The sequence below is a fragment of the Pseudonaja textilis genome, chromosome 5 (assembly GCF_049901715.1).
Source record: "Pseudonaja textilis isolate UNSWEBS1 chromosome 5, rPseTex1.2, whole genome shotgun sequence".
NCBI classification, from domain to species: Eukaryota; Metazoa; Chordata; class Lepidosauria; order Squamata; family Elapidae; genus Pseudonaja; species Pseudonaja textilis.
Genome location: NC_141994.1, coordinates 26,569,010 through 26,593,864, shown reverse-complemented (window position 1 = coordinate 26,593,864; position 24,855 = coordinate 26,569,010). Strand labels below are relative to the sequence as shown.

Sequence of the window (24,855 nt, the reverse complement as noted above, 5' to 3'; positions counted from 1 at the left end):
TACCATTTTAGACAAATGGTATAGGGTAATTAGATGAGAAGCTATAGGCAACCCTGCATAATGTTATTGAAAAAGACGACAAAAATGCTCTTGTCTCTTTTGATTGTGATGTGTAAATTCTTCATAAAAAGCTTGATTTGCAGTTGTCCAAAGTTGCCATCTACTGGAAGAGAAGACTACATGCAATCTGAATTCTTGAATGTAGGTCTTCAGGGAAATCTTCTCTGGTGTTTTCCCTGATCACGGAAACATTTTCTCCTGGAAAATCGTTGTTGAGGCATGGTCCTCCATAGATGTGCCTTTAATAATAAGGATAAAGTTATATCCTTATATAATGGCCCTCTTTGCTCAGCCTGTCTTTCAGTGAGAGATTTATGGCAACAGCACTTAGACTTATATACTACTTCATAGCATTTTACAGCCCCTCTCTAAGCAGCTTTACAGAGTCAGCCTCTTGCCCCCAACAATCGGGGTCCTCATTTTACCAACCTTGGAAGGACGGAAGGCTGAGTCAACCCTGAGCCGGTCAGGATTGAACTCCAGACTGTGGGTACAGTCAGCCTGCAATACAGCCTGCACTACATTCTAACCACTGTGCCATCAGAAAGGAGATTAAGAAAGAGAATAAGAGAGGAAGGAAGGAAGGAAGGAAGGAAGGAAGGAAGGAGGAAGGAAGGAAGGAAGGAAGGAAGGAAGGAAGGAAGGAAGGAAGGAAGGAAGGAAGATAGTATTTTTTATTGGCCAAGTGTGATTGGACACACAAGGAATTTGTTTTGGTGCAAATGCTCTTAGTGCACATAAAAGAAAAGATACATTCCTCAAGAGTCAAGAATCATCAGGTACAACACTTAGTAAAGTTATAGGGTACAATAAGCAATCAAATAATACCAGGAAACAGTCAATATGAATCGTAAGGATACAAGCAACAAAGTTACAGTCATACAGTCACAAGTGGGAGGGGATGGGTAATAAGGAGCAATGAGAAGATGGATGGATGGATAGATGGAAGGAAGGAAGGAATTGCACTAATATACCACCTCATGGTGCTTTACAACCTCTCTAAGAGGGTTACAGAGTCAGCCTATTGCTCCCAACATCCTGGCTCCTCATTTTACCAACCTTGGAAGGATGGAAGACTGAGTCAACCTTGAGCTGATTAGGATCAATCCTATATCATTTCAGACAAATGGCTGCCCAGTCTCTTCTTAAAATCTTCCAGTGTTGGGATATTCACAACTTTTGGAGGGAATTGGTTCACTGATTAATTGTTCTCACTGTCAGTACATTTCTCTTTAGTTCCAGGTTGCTTCTCTCTTTGATGAGTTTCCATCCATTGTTTCATGTTCTTCTGGTGCTTTGGAGAATAGCTTGACTGCCTCTTCTTCTTCGTGGCAACCCCTGAGATATTGGAAGGCTGCTATCATGTCCCCCTCGAGTCCTTCTTTTCATTAAACTAGACCTACCCAATTCCACCAACTGTTCTTTAGATGTTTTAGCCTTAATTATCTTTGGGGTCATCTTGAAGTTGGAGGAGATGGCAAAGAATAAACAGAGAACAAATGCATGGGATACAGGGTGAGAAGACATCCTGGATTCCCATCTTGTAACCTTTGAGATTCCTTTTTACTTTGTCATGGACAAAGTAATTTTGAACCTACCGAGAAAGCAACGTGACCAGCAACCCAGGGTTTTTCTTTTCATTTTCCAGATTAATGGACATTTGTCTGCTAATGGAGATGTCTATCAGGATCGACTGACCCGGCTGGAAAGCGATAAGGAATCTCTTGTTCTGCAAGTGAGTGTGAAGAAAGTACTTTCTTTGGTTGGCATACTCAAAAATTATGGAATGTTGAATTGTTTTTATTATTCCTTCTTTTTTTCTTTTCTTTTCTTTTCTTTTCTTTTCTTTTCTTTTCTTTTCTCTTTCTTTCTTTCTTTCTTTCTTTCTTTCTTTCTTTCTTTCTTTCTTTCTTTCTTTCTTTCTTTCTTTCTTTCTTTCAACACAGGTGAGCGTCCTCACTGACCAAGTGGATGCTCAGGGAGAGAAGATCAGAGATCTGGAGTTGTGCCTGGAGGAAAACAGAGAGAAGCTGAATTCAACGGAAGAAATGCTACAGCAGGTACCACCTATTTCTCTGCCTGTGTGACTAAAGGGTTTTGTTGGGTTGAATCTCCTCTGTTTTTGACACATTGCTTGCCTGCTTATCCACAGAGGGCTCCTCCTCCTCCTCCTCCTCCTCCTCCTCCTCCTCCTCCTCCTCTACATTTGATACAACTTCCAAAGATGCCCCAACTTTCTCTCCCCTTCCTTTAATGCATTCATTCTCTTCTCATTTTTTTTAACCAGGAGCTCCTAAGCAGAACATCTCTAGAAACTCAGAAGTTGGATCTCATAGCCGAGGTCTCCAACCTGAAGCTCAAGCTGACCGCAGTGGAAAAGGACAGGATGGATTACGAAGACAGATTCAGAGATGCAGACGTGAGTCAAAGAAGTTGAAAAAAAATATTTTGGAGGGAAATGCTATGGTCAATTATCTTCACTATTTTGCTAACATGATGTTTCTCCTTCAACGTCCATGTTGAAGGTAAGATAGCAATAGCAGTAACACTTAGACTTATATAGCACTTTCTGAGTGGCTGACACATGTCAGCCTCTTGCCCCCAATAATCTGGATCCTCGTTTTACCAACCTTGGAAGGATGGAAGGCTGAGTCAAACTTGAGTTGGTCAGGATCAAACTCTTGGCAGTGGATAGAATTTGTCTGCAGTGCTACATTCTAACCACTACACCACCAAGGAAGGAAGGGAGGGAGGGAGGGAGGGAGGGAGGGAGGAAGGAAGGAAGGAAGGAAGGAAGGAAGGAAGGAAGGAAGGAAGGAAGGAAGGAAGGAAGGAAGGAAGGAAGGAAGGAAGGAAGGAAGGAAGGAGAGAGAAGGAGTGAGTGAATGAAATGGAAGGAAGGAAGGGGGGGGAAGGAATGAGTGAAGCAAAGGAAGGAAGGGAGGAAGGAAGGAAGGCTGAGTTAACCTTGAGCTGGTCAGGATCGAACTCCTGGCAGTGGGCAGAGTCAGCCTTCAATGCAGCCATTTTGAGACTGCCTCTGTGAAGACAGAAGAAGGTAGGTAGCTCAGGTGTCTCCAGTGAATTTTTCTCCTTGTTTTCTTGACTTTCAAATCTTTTTGTTCACTTCTTTTATTTTGAAACAGGATTTAATGCAGGAAGTTAATGATTTGCGCTTAAAAGTAGGAGAAATGGACAGGGAAAGACTACAATATGAGAAAAAACTTAAGTCTACCAAAGTAAGTCCATGTTACAGATAAAGAAATGCATCTTTGGCCATCTTTATCTCATGACATATGTATCTATCTTCAAGGCTCTCTCTCTTTTTTAACATAAGGTTGATTCATTGATGTGGCAGCCAGAACATGATTGGCTTAAACCTGGATTTCAGGTGGTATGGCCAGATGATGGTTAGAAGCCGTTTCTATGAGACTGGCTTTGGGAATGGCTGACATTTAAATGTTTCCTTCTTCACATCAGAGAAGGAAAATTGAGGAATTGTCGAAAGCAAGCTAGACTTCTAGCCAGAAATGCAGCTTTCTCTTTCTATAGTTATATATGCTAGCCCTTAAGAGTGTAATTCACAGAAGGAAAGTGCAAGATATCACATTTGTTAAGAAATTAGCATGGGGTTTATTTTAAAATGCCTACTTATCTTGCTGATGTAGAAAAAGGAGATGGTGGCTAGATACCTTCTTTGGAAAGAGAAAGTTAGATCTTTGGGTACATAATTTCATGCTAATTGGAAGACCACATTGGAAAATGATATGAAAAGTGAGTTTCTAGAACTAACAGATAACAGATAATCAGAGTTGGAAGGGACCTTGTAGTTCATCTAGTCCAACCCCCTACCCAAGCGGGAGACCCTACACCATTTCTGACAAATGGCAGTCCAATATCTTCTTGAAAGTCTCAACTGTTTAAGAAGACCAACAATGGGGTTGAGAATCACTTTGATTTGACACCAGAGTTGTGCTTTGTGTGTGTAGGAACCCAAATGTAGAATCTTGTCTACAGCAAAGGTGGAGAACAATGGCTCCTTTATGACTTATGGTCTTCAACACGGCTGGCTCAGGAATTCTGGGAGTTGAAGTCCACAAGTCATTCCCCACTTCTGGTCTACAGATTCTGAAAGCAGCCACATCATTTCCCAAGCTTGCGACTTCCCAATCTTTTCTTACAGCCCAAAGCCAAAGCTTGAAGGTATAACCGAAATCAGTGTTAAAATAATTAAAAATAGAGTAATATAAATAATCGTGATAGTTGATATAAATGTGGGAGAACTTTATTAATCAATGGTTACTTTTTACAGCTGGTACTCAATATTGGGCCATAATCTAATCAATTTACAGTTTGCAAAAAGCTACAAGTATCATCAGGTTGCTCTAGGTGTTGATATAAGAGGAGAAAATTATGGGAATTACAAACATCTCTGTAGAAGCTGTAGTAAAGTTCTATGTGTTGGCTGTTTGAACACCTCCAGATTTAATAGGCAAACACATCTCTCAAATGGAATTTTAGAAGTATCTTCCTCATAATAATACCAAAAGCAGAATATTATGACTTACCCCAAAGAATCTCTTCCATAAGTCGGCAGATCTCTGAAGCATGATCATTGGCCATTTTCAAAAAAAGTTCTTTGTCACCAAGTCCTATTTCTGTACGATAGATTATTTACTGAAGGGTCTTGGTGCTCTCTGAGCTTGGTGGTTTTCTTGCAGACGCTTCATTACCCAACTAACATGATCAGTGCTAGAAGGGAGTGGGGTTTGTGGAGAGGAGGAGGAGGAAAAAACAGAAGAAGACTATATGTTCTCTGAGCTTGGTTGTTTTTTGCAGATGTTTCATTACCCAACTAGGTAACATTATCAGTGCTAGTCATTTCAACTCTGAACTACAAACATTCTCCTTTATAGGTTATTGACTTCTGCCTGAAATTCTGTGTCCTTAAATTTTTGGAGAGGTATAAGTTTGTTAAGGTCACAGACCCACAGTTCATAAACACTGTGAACTGAAAATCATCTGTTTTTGTTCTGTGATGTCCTTCCTGGTCGAGTGACAATCATCAATCATTATGAGGGGTCCTTGGTGCTCTCTCGGCTTGTTTTCTTGCAAATATTTCATTACTCTAACTAGGTAACATCATCATTGCTTGACTAGCACTGATGATGTTACTTAGAGTAATGAAACATTTCCAAGAAAACAAACAAGCTGAGAGAGCACCAAGGACCTCTCATTTCAATCCTGAGCTACAAATTTTCTCCTTTATCAACCACTAGCCGATAACCCGGCATTGCCTGGGTATCTATTTATCCTAATCCTGTATTAGACAGGAAAAGCCCTGATTTCAGTGACTTGGAAGAAACGTAATTTCTAATGTTGGATTTCCCCCATTACCAAAGAGAGACCCCTTGTGGAATACTGTGAACCCGATACTATGGCAACTCCACAGCACTGTACAATAGAAGCCATTTTAAGGCAGTACGGTAGAAGCCACTTGAAGGCACAACAGGGTGTATCTTAACAGAACACACACCCTGAGAGGTGTTAGGGGTATCTTACCCCCACAATATTTGTTTCCAGAGAATAAGTAGTAATCTGTGTACCAAGTTTGGTTGAAATTGCCCAAGGTGTTCCAGAGTTATGCTGAAATAATAAATATAGATAGATAAGAGAAGATTATTATTGGGATTGGGTCGTAGAGAAAAAGACACGGCTGCTTTCAGAAGTTGAAGACGAGGAGCAAAATTCACCTTCTCACATGGTTCAAAGCACAAGATTTGAAGATCAAATCCAGAGCACAGCAAACATTTGATCCGCCACATTGTGCAGTTTACGTTAGATCTGTCCTTCATAATGGCTAATATAAAGTCTTCTGCTTCAAAGGTTTGGTGTCCTTTGATAGGCCTATCTTTCACTGAAGGTCACCATCCCTCTCACGTTGAACGTAATAGGGCTGTTTATTATTCTTATTATTTAGCCTTTTCTCTTCCTACATCTTTACTTCTCTTTCCATCCTCTGTCCCTCTTGCCAGTCTTTAATGGCCAAACTTTCTAGCATGAAAATCAAAGTGAGCCAGATGCAGTATGAAAAGCAACGGATGGAGCAAAAATGTCAAATGTTGAAGGTCTGGTAGATTGGTGGATTTCCGTGGCTCTTTACCATCTTGTTCGTCTTCATTTTAAAACCTTTTTTCCTTTTTGGTGTGGTGCATGTATGGATTTTTTTTCTCCTCCTGTTCTTACATAACCCCCACCCCCCCGATGTATGTCTCCAACTAAACCAAAAGTATCTGTGTGCGTTTCTATTTTATTTTATTTTGATTTAGCCTAATACACAAAACCATCAGTTGCCGGTTTCTTTCTTGAAATGCGTTAAGCTGAGCTTTTAAAAAAGAAACACCACCTCAGCTTTCCTTATTGTAAACCAATATTCCATTTGTTGGGGCAGCTGTATTAACCTCTTATATCTTGGCTGACAAGCGTACCTTTATTGCAGAGAATATTCCTTGGTTTTTGGCCTATCCACATTTTTTTAAAAGTTACATTGGATTATTAGATCCTTCTAGTATTTTGATTTTATAGAAAGGGAGGATCCCAATTGACTTCTTCTCCAAAGAACCAAAGAAGCTTCTTGGAGGAGAAGCAAAACATCTTCTATCATAGATTATCCATTTATCCATGTTTGCATTTTTTTTCTTATGCGCAAATGTACAGAGTACACAGTTACATTCCTACACATACACTGTTTTTTAAAAATCATTTTAAGCATCAAAGCCTGCTTGAATCATTTTTTGTTTGTGAAAGATATCATTGTAAGAACTTTCAGTCTGGACTCACTTCCACTGAAAGCAGCGAGGGTAGAATTGTGCTTGTCGATATTGTACATGTAATTGTTGGTGAAAACGTGTCATGCATGAGCAAATGGTAACAAAGATCCTTTAAGGATCACGTTTCAGTTCAACCCAGGATACTGAATGTTTAAATCAGAGATGGATTATGTTTTTGGCTGGAAGACAGGTTATTTTTATATTTGCACGGGTAAGGTTCAACTTACAACTATTTGCTTAATGGCCATTTGAAGTGACTTATAACAGATCATCAAGCTGACAATCATTTCAGCATCCCCGTGACTGCATGATCCAAATTCAGATGCTTGGCAATGGATTCATATTTATGACGGTTGCAAAATGTTCATAAAATCAGTTGTGGCTCACTTAACAACCACTTTATATATCCATAGAAAGTCTGGTGGTCCCAATTATCGTGGTAAGTTGAGGACTGCCCGTGATATAATTGACACCTTTGAAATGCCATTATTTCAAAATAAATGAACGCCATCTCTACTTTAAACAGCCAACGTTGGTTTAAACCTGTCCCTTTTTAGAAGTGAAAAACAAAATAATATATGTATATATTTTCCCCCCTGTCTGCTCAGGAAGAACTATTGTCTTTAAAAGAGAAATTAGAACAGAAGGAATCGGAGATAAAACGATTGCATGAGAAACTGGTCCTTCAAGTCAAAGAAGACATTGACATCAATGACAAAGGTGAGGTGGAAATTGTAAATACCTTTTTTTGTGAGGGATTCTAGGAGTTGAAGTCCATACAGTTCAAGCTGAAAGCCACAGATCTTAAAGTTTCTAAGGTTGAGAAATCCTGGGCTAGATGGTTGCTTATTATTTTTTAACAAGCCAAATGGCAACTCATAAAACATTTCTATGCCTGTTTTAGAGTTGCCATGAACAGAAGGGAGAAGGTGGAGAGAAATTTGAAAGAGCAGTGCAGCAGTTTGGAACTGAAAGTGTGTTCCATTCACATCTTGCAAAAATTATAACTATGCTACCGGAATTTCTGCCCCTCAAATCTCTCATTGGAGAATGTGATTGGTGACTCTTGGCTATGAACATGATTGGAGAACGTGATTGATGACTCTTGGCTATGAACATGTTTCGTTGGAGAATATGAATTATGATACACCCAGAAGGGTGGTGGGGAACCAGGGTCAAGGCTGACAGTGAATTACGTGTCTCAGAATTGGCTTCATACAAGTCATGCCAACATGTTTGCTCCTAATAAATCCTTCGAAGTTTTTGAAACTTGGCTTGATGCTTGTGATTTAATTAGAGCAACTGCAGGAATCCTTTTGAAACTTGGCTTGATGCTTGTGATTTAATTAGAGCAACTGCAGGAATCCTGACACCAGGAACAAGTCAATTGTATTTGCCTCTCCCCCTACACCCTACCTGTAAGTCACTAGGAGTAGAAAATTTACTTTGGACATTCTTAAAATTAGGCTGAACAATTTTCTTTTAAAACACGGACCTCAAAAACTAAGCATTTACCCTTTGAAATTAACATCAGCAAATATGAAACAGTGTTGAAGATTTCAGAACAAGGAACAGCTAAATGTACACCTTTAATAAAAGCTAAACGAACTTTTTAACTAAAGTAAGAAGCCACAAATTTTTGATTTATGGCATTATAAACTGGTTTTACTTTCTGAAGATGTGTGAGCTCCGAGTGTAATAATTAGCTGATTTATTCAGTTTAGAGGCCATTCAAGTCAATTTTTGATTCTGGACAGCTTACCAAATTGCAATCAATGCTGCATTTTATCCATCTGGGAACAAGGAGGGTGTGTTTGGTGCTTTTTCAAACCTTTTAACCAACAAACCATATGAGTTGTATTAGTTTGTTAATTTAAAATGATTCAATTAGCTAAATTTAATAGCTAAATTTTAAAATAACTAAATAACTCTACATAATTAAACCTTTGAAATAATAAATGCATCTATATTATTGCAAAGGTTTTACATTTGATGGGTTACCCCAACGTCATGATGCAGATTGTTATCGGTGGCATCCTGTGAGCCACGAATAAAATTTTTGCATTGTGCTTTAAAAGTGAAGACATTAAGATGCGGATGATTTTAAAAATCAGGTCAATCTCAACTGTGAAAATTTAGGGAGTGATTTTACCAGTTACTCCCTCTTGACCCAATTTCACAAGGTGGTTGGGGGTAGGAGATTTGCAGTAGGCATGCTACGTGAACTGCTTTTGCGGTTCTAGATTTTTACATGAATGTTGTGGCTTGTCGGCCACCACCAGCCGAATCAGAGGAGGAGGAGGTGTGGGGGTCAGGGTCAGCATCAAAGCAACCTGGGAGCTCCGAGGGGGAAGAGGGAATGGAGCTGACAGAGAGAGGGGTGCAGGCAGAGCCTGGGCCATCTATCAGCCCTCAAATGGAGTGTCAACAGCCCCCAGGTCTGGAGGTGGAGAGGAAGAGGAGGAACAGCTGGGTCCAGTGCCTGATGTGCCTGATGCGCAGAAGGCAGAGGAGAGGAGAGCAGCGGAAATCTATGGGCTGGTCCTCAGGATGGAAGAGCCACTGCTGGTAGCAAAGCCCCACCAGAGCTCTGGGGATAAAAGACAGGTGGCAGAGATGAATAGATGTGGCAGACACCTTGTCAGAATTCCGGCAGTTACTCCAATTAAATTGTGAGCCTCGAGCCACGCTCCCAAAACTAAAGAGGGTTTATTTGAAGTTAATATTCTACATCTGGCACTAACCTGCGCATAGTCAACTCTGAGAAATGTAATTCACTGTCACCCTTTATCCTGCTTTTCTCCCCACCCCTCTGGGTGTATCATCCAATGAAAAACATCCATAGCCAAGAGTCATCGATCATGCTCTCCAATTAGATTTTTGCGGGGCAGAAGCTTCAGTCATCTAATCAGTCTTTAAAGAAAATATGAATGGAATGTGCTTTCGATTCCACACTGCTGCCTGCTCTTTGAAACTCCCCCCCCCCCTTCTTTCTGGTGTCAATTCTAAAACGTGTATACAAAATGTTTTATGAGTTAACACAACTATTCCTTTTGTGGCCAGCTGGACTTGTTACCAGAACTGCTGGTGCTCCTAATAAAGGAATCATTGATTTAACTACAGAGGGTTTGTCATATTCAGGGAGCTGGGTCAGAACAATTTGTGAACAAATCTGGTAACAAATGCGCTACAGGAGGTTTGACGTTGATTTGTCTCGTGGGTCTTCCTGCACAGATGACAATTGTAAAAAGAAGCTGAAAGACAAAAGTAAGGGTTTTTTTTTTTAATGTCCTCTCTCCAACATGTTTCACACATTGTTTTCCCAGTAGTGCTTTCTGCATGTATCATGTGAAAACCATATTAACAAAACCCCTCACCTCATCTTCACCCTTCATCTCTAGTTCAGCGAGGGAAACAGTAAAGGGGACCCTTGTGGTTTTTAAATGCTCTACAGGTGGTCCTTGACTTACGACCACAGTTGAGCCCAAAATTTCTGTTGCTAAACGAGATGGTGGTTGTTAAGCCCCATTTTACGACCAGACTTTCCACAGTTGCTAAGTGAATTGCCACAGCTATTAAATTAGTAACATGGTTATTAAGTAAATCTGGCTTTACTTGTCAGAAGTTTTCCAGAGGACAATGCAACTGTCATAAATATGAACCGGTTGCCGAGCGTCTGAATTTTGATCATGTGATCAGGCTGCCGTAGTCGTAGGTGTGAAAAGCAATCATAAGTCACATTTTTTTGGTGCTGCTGGAACTTGGAACGGTCACTAAATGGACTGTTGTAAGTTGAGGACTACCTGTATTTTCCCTTTAAGGGAAGTGATGGATTTCTAATAGCAATAGTTCTTGGTTCACAGTTGGGAACCCGCTTAGCATGTAACGCAAAGGTCTCCATTTTGGTTCGACTGGATTGATTGAATTGATCTGAGAGCAACTAGTACCTTTGATAAATTCCATTCTCACAAGTCTAATTGATTTTATTTATCAGAGATCACAAAATGGTCCTTGCTAGCATCTTCTACTGTTTTTTTTGTGTGTGAAACTAAGGCTGAATAGCAATAGAACTCAGACTTATATACCAGTTCATAGTGCTTTACAGGCCGCTCTAAGTGATTTACAGAGTCAGCATATTTTCCCCAACAATCTGGGTCCTCATTTTACTGACCTCGGAAGGATGGAAGGCTGAGTCAACCTTGAGCCAGTCAGGATCGAACTGCTGGCAGTGGGCAGAGTCAGTCTGCAATTCCCCATTCTAACCACTGCACCACCACATATCAGCATGACATTTTATGGCAGTAGAGACATCCACCTTCTTGTCATAAATCTCTCATTTCAGAATCACTTCGATATAATCCATTACCATGTTTTTTTCGTACTCTTTTTATTTTTCTTCACCTGTTCCATTTCCCATCACTTTGTTTGCGGCTGTTGATGTTATTTCATCAATGTTTTAATCTCTGGAGATTTGTAACGTTAATGACAAATGAATAAGATTGAGCATTCCCATTGTATTTTACAGAGCAACAGTTGCCTAGTTGGTAAGAGTGAGTCGAAAATCAAAAACTCGCCGTTTTTAGAATTCCCATTTTACATTGCTTTTGAGTCCTTCACACATTGCCCCCTGATTTAAAATTTGTCACTTTGGTTAACATTGTGTTGACTTCAATTTACAAGTTGGCTTGCAGTGTCTTTCAATGCTGCCGGTACTGTAATGGACGAGAAGCGTGCAAGGAATGACGATTATTAACCTTCAATGCGCATGATCGTCACATGCCCCTTTCTCCATTAAAAACTAATTTGATTTCTTTCTGTTTAAATTTGGGGTTTAACTGAAAGGAATCTAGCTGTAATTCTCCTGGTTCGTGTTAAACTATAGAGTTGGTCAAGATTGGTTTTCTTTCTAACCTTCCACGGGAATGTAAGCAGTAGTCTTTATCTTTTAGGTGTTGAAGTTCAAAAGATGAAGAAGGCCGTGGAATCTTTACTGGCAGCAAATGAAGAAAAGGTAGGCATGAACGTATTTTCTCATTTTGCTTTTGGTAACTCAAAAGAAGGTATTGAGTTGGGGACCCTGAGGTCCAAGGCCAGTCATAAAAGCTGGAATTTATGAATTCTGCTGGAGTTTTTAAGGTCAATAAAGAGTTGTAATGTTGTTTTCTTGCAGACGTTTCATGACCCAAGTAGGTAACAACATCAGGGCTAGAAGGGAGTGGGTTTTGTGGAGAGGAGGAGAAGAAGGAAGAGGAATACAGAAAGGGCGGGGGGAGAAAGAGAAGGAGAAGGCAGATGGGAGGGAGGAGAAAGAGGAGGAAGAGAAGGAGAAGAATTAGAAGGATATGGAGAAGAAAAAGGAAAAAGAGAAGGAGAGGGATGGGAGGAGGAGGACTGTAGGGCCCTTAGTGAGCTCTGAGCTTGGTTATTTTCTTGCATACATTTCATTAACCAAACTAGGTAACAGTGCTAGTGATGATATTACCTAACACTTACACTGATGATGTTACCTAGTTGGGTAATGAAATGTCTGCAAGAAAACAACCAAGCTCAGGGAGCACTAAGGACCCCACAGTCCTCCCCCTCCCCCTCCCTTTCAGCACTGATGATGTTACTTAGTTGGGTAATGAAATGTCTGCAAGAAAGCAACCAAACTCAAAGAGCACCAAGGACCCCTTGCTCTTAAGATCCCGGAGCTTCCAGGGTTTTAGAGTAAGGCATTTTGCTTCACATGCAATCCTGGGAAAATACCTGGATGCCTTCAGGTATCACGGATAGAAGTTGCGTTTACATTCTTCCATTCAGCGTGTTGTTCAACCATACCACTGAACCATAACTGTGTTAAACAGGTGTTTTATTTCTAAATCAGTTTGATGCTTGGTCAGGATCTCCTGCTTTGGGCAGGGGCCTGGACTAGAAGACCTCTAAGATCCTTTCCAACTCTTGTTATTCGATGCCTTAAGTCATTCAAAGAGAGGCCTTTCTTTGTTTTAGGATCGGAAGATCGAGGACCTTCGCCAGTCCCTCAATCGCTACAAGAAGGTGCAGGATATGGTCATTTTGGCTCAAGGGAAGAAAGGTATAGAATGCCACTCCATTCCATATCTTCCATTCCACTCCGCTCTACCTGCAGAATGGCAAACCCGTGATGGCAAAGAAGACGCTTGATCTATAAATGTCTGATTTTCTATTCTTAGGCAAGGATGATGACAGCGAGGAATCTGGGAGTCCAGCATCGGTCTCCTCAATTTTGTTAGAACCACAGAATCTAAGCGAAGCTGACAAAACTCCTTCTTCCACTCTGCTTTCAAGTTCTCCAAACCACGAAGAGTTGAGGACCACAACTTCCGAAGAGGTATTTCAATTTTTTCCGTCCGTTAGCTTCCCGTCCGACACTTTCTGGGAAACCGAATGGGTATTCAATTTCAGATTTAGAACATTTTTTTTTTAAAAAAAAATTTGTACTATAGACCTTAAATTATATCAGGAGAAAACTTGACGGTTTCAGGTTATGGAGCTTGTGTTACGCTTCCGTATTAGGCTAATAAATAGAATAGAATAGAACAGAGAATAGAATAGAACAGAACAGAACAGAACAGAATAGAATTCTTTTTTTGGCCAAGTGTGATTGGACGCACAAGGAATTTGTCTTGGTGAAAATGCTCTCAGTGTACATAAAAGAAAAGATACATTCATCAAGAGTCCAGAATCATCAGGTACAACACTTAATAATAGTCACAGGGTACAATAAGCAATCAAATCATACTAGGAAACAGTCAATAAAAATAATTAGGCTACAAGTAATAGGGTTACAGTCATACAGTCATAAGTGGGAGGGGATGAATGAAAAGGAGTGGTGAGAAGATTAACAGTAATAGTAGTGTAGACTTTGTAAATAGTTGGACAGTGTTGAGGGAATTATTTGTTTAGCAGAGTGATGGCGTTCAGGAAAAAACTCGTGTCTAGTTCTTCTGGTGTGCAGGGCTCTATAGCGTCATTTAGAGGGAAGGATGTCCAGGATGTGAGGGGTCTGTAGATATTTTCATAGCCCTCTTTTGGACTCGTGCAGTATATAGGTCCTCAATGGAAGGTAGGTTGGTAGCCATTGTTTTTTCTGCAGTCCTAATTACTCTCTGGAGTCTGTGTCTGTCTTGTTGGGTTCCAGAACCAAACCAGACAGTTATAGAGGTGCAGATGACAGACTCAATCATTCCTCTGTAGAACTGGATCAGCAGCTCTTTGGGCAGTTTGAGCTTCCTGAGTTGGCGCAGAAAGAACATTCTTTGTTGTGCTTTTTTGATGACATTTTTGATGTTAAGTGTCCATTTTAGGTCATGTGATATAGTAGAACCTAGAAATTTGAAGGTTTCTACTGTTGGTACTGTGTTGTCTAGTATTGTAAGAGGTGGTAGTATGGGAGGGTTTCTTCTAAAGTCTACCACCATTTCTATGGTTTTGAGTGTGTTCAATTCCAGATTGTTCCAGTTACATCACGAGCTATCTGTTGTCGCTTAGTGCAAAATACGACGTTTCTTTTTAAATTGTAGAATTCCACCCAGCTCCACACTAGCGTCTTGCAAGTTTCCATTCCTTCTTTTTCACAACCATTCAGACATTCAGAAGAACAGAGTGAAATAGGAAATGTCCCATCCAAGATGGAAATTGAAAGTGAAAGCAGGTAAGAACACTTTATGCAATACTCCCTAGGTTTTTCGTGAAGAAATTGAATGTAATAATTTTTTTTAGATCCATATACTTCTGGTCAACTCATAAAATATTTCTAGGGTCTTTTTAGAGTTGCCAACAGATAGGGAGGGGGGAACAGTGCCGCAGCTTGGAAATCAAAAGTGCATTCCATAAATAGAAAGATAGTAACTAGATGACTGAGGTTTCTGCTGCACAAAATTCTAATTGGAGAGCATGATTGATGACTCTTGGCTATGGAGGTGTCCCATTGGAGAATATGAATTACAATACACCCAGGGTGTGGAGGGAAACCAGGGTCAAGAGTGACAGTGAATGATGTTTCTCAGAGTCGGCTTCACCCAGGCAGTGCTGGACATGTTAACTCCCAATAAATCCTTTTGAAGTTTTGGAAGTTTGGCTCGAGACTCATGATTTAAATGGGGGGAACTGCCGGAATCTTAACACTTTTCTCACAAAGTGAGAGGTTTGCCAAGGAAACATAATACAGGCAGTCCTAGAGTAATGCCAAATTTCTGTTGCTAAGTGAGAACAGTGTTGAGTTTTGGGCCATTTTACAAGCTTTCTTGCCTCAATTGTTAAGTGAATCACTTCAGTTGTTAAGTTAGTGAGATGGTTGTTAAGTGAATTTGACTTCCCCATTGACTTCTCTTGTTGGAAGGTCACAAAAAGGGACCATGGGACCCCGGGACCCCGGGACCCCATCATAACTATGAGTCAGTTGCCAAGTGTCCAAATTTGGATCATATGATCACGGGGATACTGTAATGGTCATAAGTGTGAAAAACGTTCACAAGTCACTTTTTTCAATGTTGTTGGAACTCCGAACAGTCACTAAACAAACTGTTGTAAGTCAAGGACTGGCTGTAGAGAGTGGTTGCAGGGATACATAGATACCAACTTTGGTAATGTTTGCCAATTCCAGTAGGAGAGAATGCGAAATAATTTTTGCATAGTCGTGGTTGTTATTATCCTGCTGAGACCTGAACCAAATCCAATGATTTTGATCTTAGGGGGACAATATTTTGCCAGGGTTTTATTTGAGGAAAAGGATCAAGAATTCAAACAGATTTTTTGGGTGTGTGTGTCAGGGGGGTGGGGGAAGAGAAAAAGATCGATAGCTTTTAGACAGAGATGAGAACATTCTTATGCTATTTTGTGAACTTCTCGTAATTTCCCTTAAAAAACTGGAAATTTCGTTCCAATATAACTCACGGATTGCCGTCAAACTTAATTTTAGAAGAATGAGCCTAGACTATATTTTTTTCCTGTCTAGAACAATCTCCAGAACCGTAAAGCCTACGCACTTGAAATTTGGCCCATAGGGGCTCACTAAAAAAGGATTTGGCATCAGAGACTTAGTATTTCCTATATGATGATGATGATGATGATGATGATGATGATGATGATGATACACAAAAATGACAGTATACACAGTAAACAAGATAACCATGCTGCGTTTGGTATCACAAATCACTAGTCGAATACTTCCCAAGCGTTTAGGACTGTGTGATGTATCAGCGGATTATGTGAGCAGATCCCAGTAAGATGGCCTTCTGCAGCTGACCAATGGTGATCTTGTCAGCGATTATTATTATTATTATTATTATTATTATTATTATTATTAGTATTATTATTATGTCTGATGCTAAGGAGTTCTACTTCCCCTCCCCACCTGAAAAGAAATCTCTTCCAAATGCAAAACACAAGCAGAGGAGAGGAGTTTCAGTCTCAGTTTCACAGCACCAAGCAGCTTTAGGACAGAACAGTTGAGCTAAGCCACGCCCAGGCTCCTTGCTGTCTCCTTCTTGCTCACAAAGCAAATACTGTTTCAGTGTCCAAACAGCCCTCAACTCTCTTATACACTGACAGGACGCTAGCTAGATGAATACCGATGGATGCTGGTAGGCAGAGGCAGAATTTCCCCCTCCCTTATTTTCTTCCCCTAAAGCTAAGCCCGACCACATAGTTTCATAGACAAGCATGGATATTGAGCTCGTTTATTTGCATTAGTAACTATTATTTATAATTTTTATTATTTATTAGTAAAATAATTTTATTAGTGATAATACTATTAGATGAGGCAGTATTGTTAAAGCTCTCTTTATTTTCTTTTAATCTTTTTGCAGCGAAAAACACCTGGCAGTGGTTTCCATAGAAACCCAACAAAGTGATACAAAAATGTAAGTATCCTATCAAAACCTAAATCTTGACACATCCGAACCCCAAAACCATTAAACTCTTTGACAGAAATGCCTTTGTGTTGTTGATAGGGGTTTGGTGCCTGCAGGGATGGCGGAGTCAAAAACGTGGCTGCCATTTTGACTTTTCTGCCCCTTCCCGGCATCTACAGCTGGTTCTTCCCCTGCTTTTATTTCTCTGCTGCTCTTCCAGTTACTCTAGCTCAGTTTCCCTTCTCTGTTACAGCGTGAAGCATCTCCAAGCAAGCTGTATAGCACCAGGGATATATCGAATTTTGTAATATATATATATTCCCAAATAATTTCTGGCTAGGTTTTCCTTGCAAGGCAAAAAATTGAGATTGATTTCCGGCGCTCCTAAATTAATCATTAGCACTGGCGCTTCGATTAATCCAAGTTATGAAATGGTTTTTGCTGGACTGAGGTGCATATTTTTGTAACCGTTTCTAACCCAATAATTATTTCATAGCGAATACCTGAGAAAATATTCTCCCTACAGGTTTAATCAAAGAGGAATGGCGGGCTGTGAAGGGGAGATCATACCAAATGTTTAAAACTTCTTGGTTACTACGTGATTAGTAATAGTACAGGTAGTTCTCGACTTACAACAATTCATTTAGTGACCATTCAAAGTTACAATGGCACTGGAAAAAATGTGATGGATGACCATTTCTCACACTTACATGTGATCAAAATTCAGATGATTGGCAACTGACTCATATTTACAATGGTTGCAAAGTTCCAGGGTCTTGTGATCTCTTTTTGTGACAAGGTCAGATTCACTCAACAACTGTGTTACTAATTTAAGAATTGTGGTGATTCACTTAACAGCTATGGCCATAAAATTGGGTACTTAACAAATGTCTCGCTTAGCAACAGAAATTTTGGACTACATTGTGGTAAGTCGAGGACTATCTGTATTTCAGGGGTTTTTAGTGAAAGGGTGTGATGACCCAGGGCGTGGCACAAAAGTGACAAAGTCACAAAAGTAGGTAAAGTCCCTCCAACTTGGCTCCCAATGTCCAGTTATCATTGGTTGGAGAAAAAAACTCTCCCAAGAACAGTTTTTAAAGGGAAGAAATTCAATCTGAACCCAAAGTCCATATAGATTATTAATAAAACCAACACAAACCACGCTGCAGCATTTTTTTTCCCCAAGCCCCCAAAACTTTAACCTTAGGCTGTCTACTATTGACCTCACCCCTTTCCTAAGAGGTCTGTAGTATGTCCATGTATTCATAACTAAGTTTTTATTATCTTGTAAGCAATTGACAAATAAAAATAAATAAAAATAAAAAATAAATTAATGGGACAGGGCAGGGTAAGGAATTGCAGACTTCAAAAGATAACGAAACACACACAGTTGGGAGGATGCCAGAACCCAGATAAGACTTGACAAACAAAGATAATGCATGCTTTGCTTCCAGCAAGGTACTGTGCACAAACACTCTCTTTATCCTGTTTTCCCAGCTGCAGCTAATGAAAGGAATCAGGCCCTTTTTCTCCCCCGTAATCCATGTTGCTCCCTTATCCATTCCTCCCTGCATGCCTTAGGATGCGGAGGAGCTGGGCCTGGGTCTTCCTCTGAATGCCCAGCCAGACTGTGCCCTTCCCCAGTTTCCTCCCCAGCCACTGGAGCCACACTTCCTGTCAGCTGTTCGACCTCCTCCTTGGAATCAGACTCCAACAGGGGCATGACAAAGGGTTTTGGAAATACAAATACAGATAATCAGAGTTGGAAGGGACCTTGTAGGTCATCTAGTTCAACCCCCTGCCCAAATGGGAGACCCTACACCATTTCTGACAAATGGCAGTCCAATCTCTTCTTGAAAGTCTCAACTGATGGCGCTCCCACAACTTCCAAGGGCAACTTCTGTTCCATTGGTTGATTGTTCTTACTGTCAGAAAGTTTCTCCTTATTTCCAGGTTAAATCTCTCCTTGTTCAGTTTCCATCCATTGTTCCTTGTCTGGCCTACAGGAGCTTTAGAAAATAGCTTGACCCTCCCTCCTCCCTGTGGCAGCCCCTCAAATATTGGAAGACCGCTATCATGTCTCCCCTGGTCCTTCCCTTTACTAGACTAGCCAAGCCCAGTTCCTGCAAACGTTTGTTGTATGTTTTAGCCTCCAGTCCCCTCATCATCCTGGTTGCTCTTCTCTGTACTTTTTCTAGAGCCTCAACATCTTTTTTATAATGTGGTGACCAAAACTGGACGCAGTACTCTAGGTGTGGTCTTACTAAGGCTTTATAGAGTGGTATTAGTACTTCCCTTGATCTTGACTGTATCCCTCTGTTAATGCAATTTAGGATTGCATTAGCTTTTTGGGAGTCTGCTGCACACTGCTGGCTCATATTTAGCTGGTTGTCCACTACGACTCCAAGATCCCTCTCACAGTTACTGCTACTGAGCCTGGTTTCACCCAGTCTATATGGGTACTTTGGATTTTTCTTGCTTAAATGTAGGACTTTACTTTTTTCTACATTGAATTTCATTTTGTTAGATATGGCTCAGTGTTCTAGTCTGTCAAGATCCATCTGGATCTTGAGCCTATCTTCTTGGGTGTTGGCTATTCCTACCAGCTTAGTATCATCTACAAATTTGGTAAGTTCCCCTTCTATTCCCTCATCTAAGTTGTTAATGAAGATATTGAAGAGTACTGGGCCTAAGACGGAACCTTGTGGCACCCCACTTCTTAATTCCCTCCATGTAGACTTTGACCCATGAAGGACTACTCGTTGAGTACGGTTTGCCAGCCAGTTGCAAGTCCATCTAGTGGTGGCGCTATCTATTCCAGATTTTTCTAGCTTACTAAGAAGTAGGTTGTGGTCTACTTTATCGAATGCCTTGCTAAAATCTAAATATATTATGTCCACAGTATTTTTCTGGTCTGCTAATTTAGTCACTGTGTTGAAGAATGAACTAAGATTGGTTTGGCATGATCTGTTTTTAACAAACCCGTGCTGACTGCTAGTTATTACTTTACTTGTTTCTAGACATTGGCAGATCTGTTTTTTTATTATCTTTTCCAGTATCTTCCCAACTATTGATGTTAGGCTGATTGGTCTATAGTTTTCTGGGTTTGTTTTTTTTTTCCTTTTTTGAAGATGAGAACCACATCAGCTCTTTTCCAGTCCTCTGGTAGTTCCCCGGTGCTCTAGGATTTTTGAAAGATATGGTGCAGTGGTTCTGAAATGACCTCTACCAGCTTCTTTAAAACTCTGGGATGTACAGGCCCTGGTAATTTGTTTTCATCAAGACCAGACAGATATTCTCTTACTATTTTTTGCTTATTTTAACTTTTATTTCTGGTCTATCTTTTTCAGTTATGTTTTTGGTGGGTTGAGCTATAGTTTCTTTTTGCGTGAAGACAGAGGCAAAGAATGAATTAAGCAGTTCTGCTTTCTCTCTGTTGCCTGTTACTTCCTTGCCATCTTCTCTCTTTAGTAGACTGACTGTTTCCTTGATTTTTTTCTTTATATGTTGGAAGAAACTTTTTTTTATTATCTTTGACTTTTGTTGCAAGTGTTTGTTCGTTCTGAGCCTTTGCTATCCTGACTCCGTCTTTGCAGATTCTGGCTATCTGCTGATATTCTGCCTTAGTTATATGTCCTTCTTTCCATTTTTTGTACTTGTCCTTTTTTTCTTTCAATTTGCCAAAGAGATCTTTGTGTAGCCATGCTGGTTTCTTCTTGGATTTCTTGTTTTTCTTTCTCAATGATATTGTGCTGGTCTGGGCTTCTATGATCATACTTTTTACAATTTCCCAAGATTCTTGAGTTGTTTTCCCCTTTAGGATTTTCATCCATGGAATCTTTCCCAAGTTCTCTCTGAGTTTATTGAAATCAGCTCTTTTAAAATCCAAGATTCTGGTGTCATTATGTTCTGTTGCTTGTGTTTGTGTTATGTTGAATTCTAGTATGACATGGTCACTCTCACCCAAGGTTCCTGCAGTTTCAACTTCCTCTATCACTTCTTCTCTGTTTGTAAGAATTAAGTCCAGTATGGCTGTCCCTCTAGTTTCACCCTCTACCTTTTGGACAACAAAGTTGTCAGCTAGGTTGGTTAGGAACCTATTTGATTTCTCACTTGGTGCAGAATTAGTTTTCCAATTGATATCAGGATAATTGAAGTCTCCCATTACTATTGTTGTGTGTTTCCTGCATATGTTTGTTAGTTGGCTGGCAAAAAGGACATCTATTTTTTCTGCTTGATTGAGTGGCCTATAATATATGCCTCTGGTCATGTCATTCTTTTTTTCTCTTATATTGACCCATATGCATTCTAGGAGGTTTTCATCTTCGGTTTCATGCATTTCTGTAACAATATAGTGGTCCTTTATATACAGTGCAACTCCACCTCCTCTTTTATGGGGTCTGTTTTTTTTTTAATAGTTTGTATCCTTCTACCAGTATATTCCAGTCATGGATTTCATCCCACCAAGTTTCTGTTATTCCAGCTATATCATATTTACCTTCATGCATTCGTAGTTCGGAAGGAGAGATAGAAATTGAAGTCCTATGGACTTGTTTTGGAGAAAGTTTATCAAATTATCGTTAAATATATCATAGAGGGAGGGAGACACACAAAATCAGGACACTCTGAACTTATAAGAAGTCTTCCAGCTTTTCCAAGGGATCTTCTGATATTTCTTTTACAGAAAGAAAGCTCCTTCAATTTTGGACCGCTTGAGAGAAAGTTGATTTTATTTTTGTTGTCCTTGAGACAAACTTGATTCCAAACCAGTCCGTGCAATTTTCCTTGGCAATGCTTTTCCAGAAATAGTTTGTCCTTTCTACCTTCCTAGAGTTGAGAAGGATTAAATAAAGTCACCCAGAGGGTTTTGTGCCTAATGCAAGACCAGAATTTAATCTTCTGGTTTTTAGCCCGATACCTTAACTACTACACCAATCCTGTTCTCATTTAGGGGGGGAAAAAATAAAAAATGTACCTTAGCCAAGGGTTTCATTATTTTAAAGTCTCTTTTGCACAGATATCACATACTAGGAGAATAATTTCTCTTTGCTATTATGGAAACATGGCTTTTCAAGCAACTGGTCTTTTGTGTGACAAATCAGTTTGGAAATTAAATCTGAAAACTAAAACTAAATGAAAAAAGAGACAGCATGTTCATTTTGTGCATGACTTGAGCATTGAAGAGGTTTATTCGTTGCATATTGTCATTTAAAAATCACACATACACAAAAACATGTGGTTTGATCTTTCGTGCATCTGGTTTTGGAAACTTAGTTTGAAAAATTGCAGGAGAATGAATTTTCAGAGCTGATGTGCATTTGCAAAATTTTATATACTGGGACTTTGAGGATAATGGATTCAGTTCAATGAATCTTCATACTCTTGAACACATTTATGACCTTTTTAAATTTTTAGTCCCATAATATCAATTAATTTTAGAGGGAAATTGAATCTTCAGGAACGATTAAATTGGAATTTATCAAGTGATTCCTTTCCCTATTTAATCAGACTCATTGGGTTTCTTGTCTGAGCTAAATTAATATAATGAAAACGTGCCAAGTGAAATATTTCTGTATAGTAGCAACTCATTACCAGTTATACAGGACTGTGAATCCTGACTTATGTTTCATGTAAGCACAATCATTATCTTAGAAAAATTTATTGACCAAGCTACCAATTTTCTCTTTGGGGTCCTTGGAGCTCTCTGAGTTTGGCGGTTTTGTGGTAGTTCACCAGGACCTGATGATGTTCATGAATGAAGACAAATAGATGTGCCCCAGGATAATGTTGCAGGATTCAATTTGCTAGAAAGTTCCTTGAAGATGGGCTCCAACATGAGTCCAAAAATTCAGAAGACAAAACTTCTGGTCCCTGTGACTGACCCAGATTGGGTCCTGCAACTGTTGATGTTCTCTAGTTGGGTCATGAAACATCTACAAGAAGACCACCAAGCTCAGAGCACCAAGGACCCCACTGTTCAAACCTAAGCTTCAAATATTCTCTCCTATCCATACCAGGCCTTGTTTGTAGATGTGCCCATAACTCACATTAGGGACAAAGTTTTTATTCATTTATGTGCAGTTGTGTGCAAAAAGATTTGGAATTTAAGAGACTCCATCCCACGTGCTTGGAATTCAAACACGGCTTGAAACAATGGTTCTAAACTTACCAAAAGTGTTCTAATGGACTCCCAGTTATTCTGGAAGTAATTCAAAGCTTGAAACAACAACCCGACCAGTCTGAAAATTTATTCATCCCTATAGGTTCTTGACCCCATGCATATCAGAACTATCCTTGAATTATTCTAACCAATGTTGTTTTTCCCAACTGGAAAAAAAATCACGAGAGACTATAGACATGGGCTAGATTTTCAAGGAATAAGATGTGGGAAACTATTGCGTTTTCTTGAGATTATCCTAGTTTTCTCCTTTGGTGAGACATCAATTGGAGAACTTCCTCAACTTTGTTTGAATTTTTACCTTGCTGATTGAATGTATGAGACCCACATTTAAATTTTTGTTTGCTTATTTTTCTTATAATTTGTTCCAAAAGTTCAGCTCTAAAGAAATCTAGCAGTCTTGGAAACTTGAAGAAAGATGCCTCAGAGGTAGGTAATCCTACTTTTTTTTTCTTTTTAAATATTCTTATTGATGATTGATCTGCTATTATTAACTCATGCTGTTCTTTTCAGTCCTTTATCTGTATTTCATTGTTTTGAAATTGCCTGTGAATATTAATTACTTAAAAATAATTTATGTGCTGGAAGCTTCATTAAATATTTCCAATCATACATCATTCTAGCTAGGTTTATTTTTTAAAAATATATATAGTATTTATAATTTTATTAGAAAAAGGTTTTCATTTGTCTATTTTTAAACAAATGTCTAAACATAATAAAACAGATTGTTTTATAAGATACAATCAGGATGTTTTATTAAGTTGTGTGTCATGGATGACTTGAATTGAACACATTTTAGTTTACAATTAAATGAAGAGTGATTCAATGAAATAGCAATTTATGTGACATATTTAATATGCCCAATTCTTCTCCACAGGATAAAGAGTCCAGAGACAAGCTAGCAGAGGTAATGGGATAAATAGACAGAGCTGGTTGTTTTTCTATCATATTCCTCTATGTTTGAACAATGTCCTCTTTTGTGATTACAGACCAGTTCACAAATTTTGCAAATGTACATGCATTACAAAATTCAGAGAAATGTAAAAACTGAACGAGAATTGTATTTGGGATGGAAAATACAATTGCAATAATAAGAATAACAATAATAATCTATCACTCTTACATGTGTTATCCATGACCTGGTCATTGAAACTACACAATTATGGATGAACCATGTAACAATGATACCCGTTGTCATTGGGGCACTTGGTACCATGTCCAAGAATTTTATAAAATAATCAAGAAATTGCAGGTTCTTTCAATATCACCAGTGGAACTGCAAAAAACTTTGCTACTCGGAACAACATACATTTTAAGAAGATATTTGGTTGATACCTAGGATGCTGGCAGCAACCTATATCAACCATCAGTGCCAGTCGATTATATTTGTGATACATTTTTAAATGTTCCGTTGACTAAGTTTCATGTTTAATGAATAAAAGTTTATAACAACAACAACAATAATAAAATAATAAGAAATTGTGTGTTATCCCAATTGTAATTGGAGCCCTTGGAGCAATACCTAAAGGGCTACCTCGCTATTTGGAAATCCTGAATTTATCAGGCTTGAATACTCTGATTCTACAAAAAAACCACACTACTTGGAACAGCTTATATCCTCCAACGCTACCTGAACATTTCCTAGGTCCTTGGTTAGGACTCAAGCTGTTGAGCTACCAACCAGCCCCAAAGGCTGTGAATATCACTAAAGATTAACTAATAATAACAATAACAATAATAATACTTGGTTGATACCTAGGATGTGGCAGCAACCCATATCAACCATTAGCGCCAGTCGATTATATTTGTGATACATTTTTAAATGTTCAGTTGACTAAGTTTCATGTTTAATAACAAGAACAACTACTACAACAACAACCCAATGAAACCACTAACTATAGTATCAAGTTCT

General features: G+C 39.3%; 1 protein-coding gene across 24 annotated transcripts in view; it reads left to right on the top strand.

Moving 5' to 3' along the window:
• The window catches only part of PPFIBP1 (PPFIB scaffold protein 1), a 92,378-nt gene that overhangs the window by 45,435 nt on the left and 22,088 nt on the right, over positions 1 to 24,855 (top strand). For 4 of the 24 annotated variants that reach the window (XM_087934314.1, XM_087934310.1, XM_087934311.1 and 1 more), the window contains 15 exons: positions 1,709 to 1,795; positions 2,007 to 2,120; positions 2,348 to 2,479; positions 3,207 to 3,299; positions 6,096 to 6,188; positions 7,499 to 7,610; positions 10,125 to 10,157; positions 11,840 to 11,901; positions 12,882 to 12,966; positions 13,085 to 13,242; positions 14,435 to 14,565; positions 16,721 to 16,774; positions 17,019 to 17,069; positions 23,318 to 23,372; positions 23,821 to 23,850. In XM_087934314.1, coding sequence (XP_087790440.1) covers positions 1,709 to 1,795; positions 2,007 to 2,120; positions 2,348 to 2,479; positions 3,207 to 3,299; positions 6,096 to 6,188; positions 7,499 to 7,610; positions 10,125 to 10,157; positions 11,840 to 11,901; positions 12,882 to 12,966; positions 13,085 to 13,242; positions 14,435 to 14,565; positions 16,721 to 16,774; positions 17,019 to 17,069; positions 23,318 to 23,372; positions 23,821 to 23,850 — 1,290 coding nt within the window. The remainder of the gene's footprint in view (positions 1 to 1,708; positions 1,796 to 2,006; positions 2,121 to 2,347; positions 2,480 to 3,206; positions 3,300 to 6,095; positions 6,189 to 7,498; positions 7,611 to 10,124; positions 10,158 to 11,839; positions 11,902 to 12,881; positions 12,967 to 13,084; positions 13,243 to 14,434; positions 14,566 to 16,720; positions 16,775 to 17,018; positions 17,070 to 23,317; positions 23,373 to 23,820; positions 23,851 to 24,855) is intronic. The other 20 variants (XM_026700977.2, XM_026701000.2, XM_087934320.1 and 17 more) reach the window with 11 other exon arrangements.